This window comes from Drosophila sulfurigaster, chromosome X (assembly GCF_023558435.1).
Source record: "Drosophila sulfurigaster albostrigata strain 15112-1811.04 chromosome X, ASM2355843v2, whole genome shotgun sequence".
Lineage (NCBI taxonomy): Eukaryota > Metazoa > Arthropoda > Insecta > Diptera > Drosophilidae > Drosophila > Drosophila sulfurigaster.
The window spans coordinates 17,696,652-17,706,898 of NC_084885.1; the positions used below are offsets into that span (position 1 = coordinate 17,696,652).

The window sequence follows — 10,247 nt, forward strand, 5'->3', positions numbered from 1 at the left end:
TTTGTAAATAATTCCCGCCCTTTTAATGGCATTGCAATTAAACAACGAACTAGTTTGAGAACAATGTGACCACTTTGCTTTTGCACATAAATGTGTTATCGAATACACATATAATCGACAGTGGGACCAAAACAGCAATACATACAAAATACTTAGGCGATGTAATAGTTGATTGGTGGACGCAACAATCATTCGCCGCAGGTTGTTACTGACGGAAGATGAAACGTAAATGATGTATAAAAACTCGTTATTGAATAAAAGTGAATAAATATATAGTGCAAAATGACCGACGCCCGTTACAACTACAAGACACTGCTGTAAGTAAGCAAAATACGAGCAATAACAAACCTTAAACCAAATATGCGGCAAATTCCATTTTGCAGTTGCACCAACATACCGGAACTTTTCCTCGACAAATTTGTGGCGCGCACGCATTTTGGACGCTTCGGCAACTTAGTGAACTTTGTGCTGCGCCCGCGACGCATGACATGCACGGTCAGCTACGCGAGCGAAGCGGAGGCAGCCAAAGCTCTAAAGGAAGGCAACATCTATAATGGCCACAGATTTGAATTGAGTTACATGGAGAACGAGTCGTCGCCCGCCCAAAAAACGGAGGAATGGGTGGACCCTGATGTGCAGGCGGAGCTGAGTGCACTCAGTTCGGTGGCCTGGACGGGTGGCAAGACTTTCGCCGATGCTGTCAAGGCGGTCAACAAAACGCCGGTAGAACGTGATCGTGGCAGCAAGGAAAAGGAACGCGAAAGGGAGCGAGAACGTGAGCGGGAACGAGAGCTTCAGCGTGCCCCAGCGCACTTCAAGACAACCAAGCTGGAGCTGGAGAGCATTATGCACAAGGCGGCGCACAGCAGCGAGGAAAAGTATCGTGTGCTCGACGCCCGTGACAAATTAATGCGTCTGCAACAGCGTTTGGACACCGCTCAGCCGCAACATGGCCTGCAGGGTCACTGTCCCGACATGTGTCCCGAGAAGGAGCGTGTGCTGCGTGAGTTTCAGCGTCAGGTGGCCGCCTATGAACTGCAGCCGTATTCGGATCAATTGATTGCCCACGAGTTGGCGCTGAAGCAATATTCGCGTAGTAGTGCGGATCAGGAGACACCGCTGCCACACGAATTGCGCGACGAACAGGCGCTGCACATGACCATGAGCTATCTGATGCACGAGATCATGGATCGTAGCGAGCAAGTGAATGCGAATCTGGGTGATTGGTTTCATTTCGTTTGGGATCGCACACGTTCCATACGTAAGGAGATCACACAGCAAGAGCTGTGCTCGCTGGGCGCCGTCAAACTGGTGGAGCAATGTGCCCGCTTTCACATCCATTGCACGGCGCGTCTGGTGGCCGAGGATCCCAGCGTCTTTGACATGAAGATCAATGCGGAGAACTTGACGAAATGCCTGCAAACACTCAAGTACATGTATCACGATCTGCGGCTCAAGGGTGTCGAGTGTCCGCGTGAGGCCGAATTCCGTGGCTACATTGTGCTGCTCAATCTGGCGGACGCGAACTTTCTGTGGGACATTGGTCAGCTGCCGGTGAGGCTGCAGAATTGCGAGCAAGTGCGTCGCGCCATTCGTTTCCATTTGGCCCTGCAGGACACGAACTTTGTGCGCTTCTTTCAAATGCTGCGCGATCCACAGACCAGCTACCTGGAGGCCTGCATCCTCATCAGCTATTTCACCCGGCTGCGCATCCTGGCGCTCCAACGTCTGCTTGCCGCGTATCGTGCACCGCGCAAGCATGAACGCTCCTCGCTGCCCGTCGCCTATGTGCGGCAGATGCTCGACTTTCAGGATGATGGCGAGGCCGAAGAGTTTCTCGAGAGTTGTGATCTCATTGTCAACGAGACCGGGTGCGTTGTCTACAGCAGCAAACGGGTCGAGCCGCCGGAGCACTACACGCTGCAGCGGCAATTGGAGGTGAGTTTCCATCTAGTTCTGGTTTTAGTTCTGGAAGAGTATTCACAACTTAAGTAAATTCGAGTAATATGTAGGGGAAATACAATCATATTACACTCTTCTAACTTCGAAATTACTAGTAATTTAATATAACTTGTCTAAGACCCGTTTCATTTTACTAAAATGTAAAAAGTATCTATTAGCTTATTATTTTAATTTACAATTTAATTCAGCAACTTTTGTGTTGTGCTCTCCACTTTATTATATCATTTGTATTCGACTCTTTACTAGCAGAAAACTATCGGTTTGAACTCTTAACTTTTTTCCTACGCTTTAAAAAAAGTGAACGGGTCTATTTGACCCTTCATATGCAAGTTAAACACTTCTCATATTTTAAACTAAATAATACTTAATACGATTTCAAATGAAATGCATAGAAAAATTCTGTTAATCTTCAATTGAATTGAAATTTGTAACGTTTGAATTGTATCAAACTTTTAATTAGACCTATTCACTTTGGTAAAAAGTAAAAAGAGTCTATCAGACATTTTGAAGTGAAGTTTATTCAACCTTTTTTCTCATTTTGAACTCTACGCAACTTTATGAATTATATCTGACGAATTTATAGAGAATAACAATTTAATTAAACTTACATTACTTTGTTAGTAATAAAATTTCCACATAATTGAAATTAGACATGTTCACTTGTTTTTACCAAACAATTAAATTAGTTTTGCAATATTTGTTCAATCTAAGCAAAAATCAGCAATATTTGATAATAATTGAGTATATTTTGCACTCTATGGTATATTTTGAATGTAGTACTTTATTAATGTAATAAATACAGAGTTTGGTATATGTTTAGTATTTGGCGGTATATTAATTCAGTATATTTTAAAGTCCTTTTGCTTTTGTTCACAATGTATAGCACGTATCTTAGAGTCGCGTACACTCTACTGTAGCTTTCTTGATTTATTATGACTTACCCATCTCTATCTCCCTCTCGCTCTAGTTGGTGGAATCGAAGCGCATGCAAACGGTGGGCGAATGCATCTGTGGCGAAGAGCTGCCTCCCAAGTCGCTGTATCAATCGCATCGGCCACACAACAGCTTCAATGCGCAGGGTTTTCTGAAGAGCGGCGCCTGGACGGCAAAGGATCAGTTGCGCAACAGCGTCGAGCACGAGGAGGAGGAGCAGGAGGAGCTGCCTCCGCCCAAGGAGCAGCCAGCAACTGTTGTCGCGAACAACAGCATCGTACAACCCGCCAAGGATAGCAGCAATATATTCAAAGTGCCGCTCTTCTCGGCACCAATATCACCCAAGTTAAAAGCAGCAACGCCGCCGCCTCAAGCACATCAACAGCCAACACAACAACAACAACAACAGCCAAGTAAAAGCTTTAGCTTTGTGGCTCAGCCATCGCTACAACAACAGCAACAACCAGCAGCGGCAACCGCATTTAGTGGCAACATCTTCGAGGTGAAGCCGAGCAACAACGCCTTAGGTGGCTTTAGCTTTGCAGCCGCCAAGCAAACAGCAGCAGCAAATACGGCGCTCATCGCACAAGAGCAGCAGCAGCGACAACAAAAAGCGGCCGCCGAAGAGGCAAAGCTGGCGGCACTGCAGCAGGCGATAGCGGCAGCCAAGCAGCGTGAACTGGAGCTGCTCGAGCTGCAGAAGGCCAAGGCAGCGCAGTTGGAACGTGCGCGTCAAGCGCGTCAACTGGAGCAGCAACAGTTGCTGCAGAAACAGCAGCAGCAGCAACAACAGCAGCAGCAGCAACGCGCCGAGGAGGAGCAGCGACAGCAGCGTGCACGTCAAGCTGCTGCCGAGGCAGCACAACAAGCAGCAGCTGCCGCCGCCGCAGCCGCCGCGGAACAGAAGCGTCAGCGACAACTCGAGAAGCAGGCGGAATGCGAGGCGAAGAGTCGCCAGCTGTTGCAGCAACTGTTGCAGCAGCAAATCGAGGAGTTGTGCACCCACGAAATGCAGCTGCATAACAAAGCGATGCAATGCTACGACACGCTGCTGGAGCAGGAGATTGAGCAGCTGGTGCGCAGCCAGACGCTGCGCGCCGACTACGAGTTGCGACTGATGCGCGAGTATTGGCAACGATGGCGTCGCTATCGTCGCGTGCAGCAGGAGAAGAAAGCGCTCTTCGCCAGCCTCCCGCTGAGCTTTGCCGGCGAATCGAGCGACCAGCTGCTGGACATGCGCAACGCGGCACCAGCATTGCGTCTGATGCGTCGCTATCGCCAAGGCGCTGCCTGTGATTATCGGCAGCTGCTCGCCGGCCTGGAGGAACAGTGTTGGCTCAAGCTGGATCTGTGGGAGCTGTTGGCGCGCACTTTAACGCCGCAGCAGCCGGGCGTGCGTCGCTTCTACAAGCTGCTGTTGTCGCTGCCCGCTGGCCCTGCGGGTCAGGTGGTGGAGCATGCCTTAGATCGTGGTCTGCTGCAGCAGCCGCTAGAGGAACAACATTCGACTGCCAACAACAACAACAACAATGCTGGCTATATCAATGGACTTTCCCGTGGCGTGGCATTATGTGTGCAAAAGTTGCTCGGTTTGCCGCAAGATGTCCAACAGCTGTCCCACTCCGATGGCATTGTTTGCTATGTGCATGGCGAGCAACTGGCGGAGGCACAACAGCGATTGCAGCTGCTGGCGCGGCACAGCAATTGCCGGCATGTGGCGCTCATTCTGCTGCCCTCGCAACAGCAGCAACAGTTCAATGTGGAGACGCTGAAACTGCAGCTGCAGCAACTCTTTCAAACGCATCACATCTTTGGCACTCGCACGCCAACGCTGGGCAAGCAGAAGCAACAGCTTGTCGCTCTCCTGCAGTGCGCCGTGCAATTTGTGGCCAAACAGCCGCATCGCAGTCGCAGCGCATTGCAGCAACGCGAACTGCGAGATTGGCTGCTCTGGCATCTGGGCGATGAGCTGTTCCAACGTCTGCGTTTCGCCGCCAAGCAGGATGTCACAATTGGCCAGCGTTGCCGGCAAACGCCGCAGTTCTGTGTGCGTCTCTACAATGAGGCAGTGGGTCGACTGCAGCTGATCGCTGGCGAATCGCTCGAGGATCGTCCGCAATTGCCGCAAGAGTTGCGCGCCTATGTCGAGCCATTGTCATCGCTGTTGCCGCTGCCCAATCGATTGGAGTACTTTGTGGACGGTTGGCAGCGTGACGAGCAGCGTGCCAAGATTGTGCAGCTGTTGGAGAAGGCCAAGCTGCCAGAGATGTCGCCACTGCCGCAAGCGCAGCTCGAGTTCTGTGAGTGGCTGTTGGATTATGCGCAACGGAGTCAGTCATCGATGCAGCCAGAAACGGAGGTCGAAGCGGTGGCATTGCGTGCCATACAAACGCTGGAGCTGCAAATGCAGAGAGATGCACTAAACTATCTGGATATTGTGGAGATCTTTGCCAAAGAGCGTTTGCAATTGTTGCTGGAACAAGCAGCCAACACGCTGCCCGCAGCAATTGTCTACAGACGCCAGACAATGCAGCGCACGTTTGAGTCGCATTGGTATTACGAGTGGCAGCCACCAGACGCAGCTGCGGTTGCCGAAGCGGCAGAGAAACTGCAAGAAATGGCCGAGCAGGAGGAGGAAGAGGAGGAGCTATTACAACAGCAACAGCAGCAGCTGAAACCCATCGATGAGCTGAGCTTCGAGCAAGTGCTGGGCCGTGCCCAAGCCGTGCTCGACAAGTTCCAGCAGCAGCGTAGCGATCACGAGCGTCGCACTTTAGGCGATCTAAATGCGCCGCTTGGCAAACTGCAGCGTGCCATTGAACGTTGCGACAACACTGCCATGAACAGGTCAGAGGAGCCCGCTATTTCTTCATCTGTATCGTCTTCGTTGTCGTTGACAAGGTCGTCACCATCGCCACCGAAACAGCGAAAGCCACTTGAACAAGCCGAGAACCTGCCAGCCATGAAACGAGCTCGTCTCAGTGGCCCATCAACAGCAGCACTAGATTCCTTGCGTGATGAGTCGGCTGCGTTGCTCGATCGCACCGAGCGTCTGATCAACAGCTGCCAAACGAGCGAACAGCGACGTCTGCAAACGATGCGGCGTGCCAAGAAATTTTTATAACTCTCGTCACATTTTTGTACTATACAAGCACCAATAAACAAGTTCATTTCAATTTATTTGCACGGTTTGTTGAAATGTTGTACCAAAAATGTTTTTAATTGATTTCCAAGATTTTTAAAAATGTCCAATTTTTTTTGTAAATTTTATTTGTTAGGAATGAGATTAAACAGCATGCCACATTAAGCAATCAAAAGCCAGCAATGATTAAATTATTGTTGTCGGAAATTAAATACAAATTTTGAATTCGGAGAAATATTAGCAATGATTTGCATTATTTTAAATTGTACAGTTACAACTTAAATATTTCACACAATGGGTTTTACATGACTTCAATTTAAAGTTCTTTATTTTCTTATACCCATAAATGAGGGAATCCCCTTAGATAAATGTTTGCAATAGGGCAACACTGGCAGTCACTTGCACTAAGCGCCATTCGAATAGAGCAACACTGTCCCCCAAGTGCAAGTGTAATAAAACCGATAATTTTTGAAAGCAGTATTTTTCTCAACTGTCAATTTGGTATATTTCGAAATAACGGTCACGCTGCTTTTTGTTTGAAGTGCTAACAAATACAAATAGAACAAAAAACAAAATAAAAACATGCACTGCAGTCACTATTCAACGCTCAGATCAAAATTTTATAATTATAACCAGACCAAATTTACATATATTTTTTCGTACTCCAACCAAACTCAAAATTATTAATCGACGGACATTATCTAGCAACAGAGATATCAAGACCAATTTTTCTAATAACATTTGACTGCTCTTCAATATTTCCTATCCGTTTTTTTTTACCATCTTAACAATACAATATTAACGGTGATGAACAATCTGTCGTCGGGATGCTGCAGCAATACATGGAAAATGCTGCCCAGGCAGGGCATGATCTGGTGGCAAATGTATCGATGCAATGTAATGCAATCGATAAAACGTATCGAGAACAAGCTGATGGCATTTGGTGGCCAGGATCCGCAAGCAACAGTGCCTGTGGTGCAACGCAATGCGAGAACAATGGTACCACAGCATCGCTTTGGCATGTGGTGCAAAGCAATGATGCTGCCCACATCGTTTGCCTGGACAGGATTGCAGCCGCAACGGGCCTACGTGACGAAACCGAAACACAATCGATACGATAAGTTTGGCCGCAAAATCGATAAAAACGACAACGAACAGCAGCAGCAGACAACGCCGAAAAAGAAATGCGGCACAATTGAGACTAAATTGACAGCGGAGAGTAATCTAAATAAAAATAGGAGCACAGAGAAATGCCGCAATGTGGCCAAACAGCGAACAGCGCGCTCACACAAGTTGGACATTCGATTGGCGGCCGAAGGACAATTCGATAACAAGGCCACACTCGATTATGGCAAATCGAAAATAACGCGCCATTTCTATTTGAAAAACAAGTACCTCTTGATGGATAAGACGACGTCGGGTCGTAACAAACGCAAAGGAGGCTATTATACTCTTAAAGTGTCAACCAAGTCAACAGCGGAGCCACAGAGTACAATAAAAAAGCGACAAAGGTCAACTGATCGTTCAGATATCAAGTTTAAATCGGAGCAAAGTGGACTTAAGCATTTGCTGGCAGATCTGTTGGACAGGAAGCCCAAAAAAGAGCAGTCCCCGAATTATGAATATATGAAAAGTTCGCCCATCTTTAAATTGATCAAACATAACGCTGAGCGTCGCAATTGTTTGCGTGCCGGTTTCTTTCACAAACAACTTGAAATACCCACAATCTTTAAGCATCCGTTGGACAATCTTCGTGGACGAAAGATCAATACAGTGCGACGTACGATTCTTGGCCCAAGCGAAAATCTAATTGAGAAGCGAACGAAGAGTGCCCTGAAAACGAAGTTATGTCTTCTTCTACAAGATCACAAGGATCAGGACTATGATGTGGACTAATTAATAAAGTGACTAATGCGGTATCAATTTTAAAGTGTGTCATACATTCTATTAGTTGCCATGGTGAATCAAAATTACTTATATACATATGTACATCTACATATATAGATTGGCATATATATACATGTATATATATATATTGCTACTTGTAAATAAATTTTTCGTTATGTGCGTGATTCTTCTTCAATAAGTGATTATTTTAATTTTCATAAAAATACCTGTTAAAATCAGTTTATATCAATTCAAAAAATTTGTACTGTAAAAATTAAACAAATTGTACTTTTGAATTATTTTAATTTCGTTATATGTAAATGACTTCGTATATACGACTTTCTTTAAAAATAAATAAAGCAAAGAAAACTTGACTGAAATTAGCTTTTGTTAATAAATGCGCAATATGTGCACAATTAATTTCGTTTAGAATGCAATTCTTTAATTATTCGAAAACAGTTTAATTCAAAATTTTACGAAAATTGCTGAAATTAAAAGTGGAAGCTTTGTCCTATAGATAGAGGTTGACTAACACAGTGAGTGAAAGCGAGATAGATGTCGATGGGGTAGAATATTCCAACACAATGCAGAAGTGTATGTGTGTGACTAATACAAATTCACTATGCACTATGGGAAACGTAAACATGTTTATCATAATCGATTCTGTTTACTTGGCCTGGTGTGACCATTTCACCAAAATAAGCCGCAATTAGCGCAGCGAAATCAAAACAACAACAAAGCGACGGCGTCGCACGCGATGTTTGCTGTCTCTTTCTTGCCTGGTCACAATATATCAGCCCTTTTTGCATCAGCAGCAAATGAATCAGGTTGTCTATTTTAAGACACAATGCGCGCCTTCTTTTCATCCAAAGTAAAAGCGCAAGGTCATGCTCGAAACTCACGTGACATGCACAAACATACGCAATACGTAAATACATATGTACATATAAATGTATGAATGTGAACACCATTTCATCACACTATGCAAAATTTGCATCATACACATTATCCCGCTAGCCCAATAAGAACATTTCGTGTTTTTTTTCTCTTCATCAGCGACCCTTTCTGTGTCGCTGAATTTCTATTGAACATCTTCACTAAATTAAACAATTTGTTGTCTCATTAACAATTATATATGAATATGTAAAACTAATTGCAGAAAAAAAATAAACAAAAAGTAAAGAAACAACACTAGCTCAACATTTTCGCCATTGTGTTTTTAGAGTAGCATAGTATAATGTGGTGTTGTTGATGTTGTTGTATTGTTGTCATTTGCTAATTGTTGTTGTTGTTTACTGCAGATGATGCTGCACCTTGCACTGTCGCAACGCCTCATTGAATCTCCCTCGCAGAGCGACAAATCCGATTGACCTTGAGCGCATTGCAGGAACTGTTTGATCTCCCAAGCGCAAGCGCCTTGCGGTTCATTGGCCTGCGCGGGCTGCGCATAGTACTGTTGTTGTTGTGGTGCTGGGGCAGCAGCAGCCGGGGCAGCGGCCTCCTTATCGCCAGAGCCGCTGAACAGCGATGTCAGGCCATGACCGACAGTGTGACCAATCGCCGAGCCGACAGCAACTCCGCCAGCGGTTGCCGCCATCTGTTGGAACATCGATGGTTGTTGTGGTGCCGGCATGCCAACGGCGCTAGGTGGCGCTGCCATTGGCGCGGGAGCCGGTGGTGGTGCAGCGGCACGTGCGGGCACCGGAGCAGGTGCTGGCGCTGGTGCACTACTGTAAAACAAAAAACAAAAAACACAAACACACAATTTGTATTATTTGAATTATCTCTCGTTGTCATTGTTGTTGTTGTTGCCACGCGTTTGAACTTTGTACGTTGCACCGTGTTTTTTTTTGGTTACGTAACTGATGATTGCGGAAGCAAAACTTCCAGAAATATCTTTGCATTTCCCCACATTTCTTTTCACATTAACAAACATCAAGAAATTGAATACTATTTACTTTTCTCCACCATTTTGCATGCAAAAAAAAGAAATACACTTCACACAAACACACACGCACCCACATACACATGTCGCCTGTTGTCTTACGTCTTTGTCCAATTGGAATTCGTAGAGTTCACGCATTGCATTTCCATTGCTACGTAATTTCACTACTTTATTGTTGCAACTTACCGTCTGGCTGATGGTGGGGGGCTAGCAGAACGTCCACGGCGTACCATTTTGTTTGATTTGATTTTCTTTGTTAACTTGAAAAAGTCGAAAAGTGCAAGTTGCTTAGTTATTTACGAGAATTTAACTGTGTGCCTGCCGATGCCTGCTTCTCTTTATAAACTGTAGATGAATTTCGACTTTTTTCTTACAAAA

General features: G+C 45.8%; 2 protein-coding genes across 2 annotated transcripts; one reads left to right on the forward strand and one right to left on the reverse strand.

The window, feature by feature from the left end:
* The first annotated feature begins 3 nt into the window (after window positions 1-3).
* LOC133848927 (protein xmas) lies at window positions 4-6,075 on the forward strand. The gene is made up of 3 exons (XM_062284676.1): window positions 4-317; window positions 384-1,938; window positions 2,930-6,075. Exons 1-3 carry the CDS (start codon window positions 283-285, stop codon window positions 6,017-6,019), a joined length of 4,680 nt encoding a protein of 1,559 aa, XP_062140660.1. The 5' UTR covers window positions 4-282; the 3' UTR covers window positions 6,020-6,075.
* A 3,074-nt stretch (window positions 6,076-9,149) lies between these two features.
* Window positions 9,150-10,223, reverse strand: LOC133848389 (coiled-coil-helix-coiled-coil-helix domain-containing protein 2). The gene is given in 3 exon segments (XM_062283936.1): window positions 9,150-9,264; window positions 9,267-9,654; window positions 10,056-10,223. Coding segments are annotated over 3 exon segments (483 nt in total). The 5' UTR covers window positions 10,103-10,223; the 3' UTR covers window positions 9,150-9,216.
* Between the last annotated feature and the right edge of the window lie 24 nt (window positions 10,224-10,247).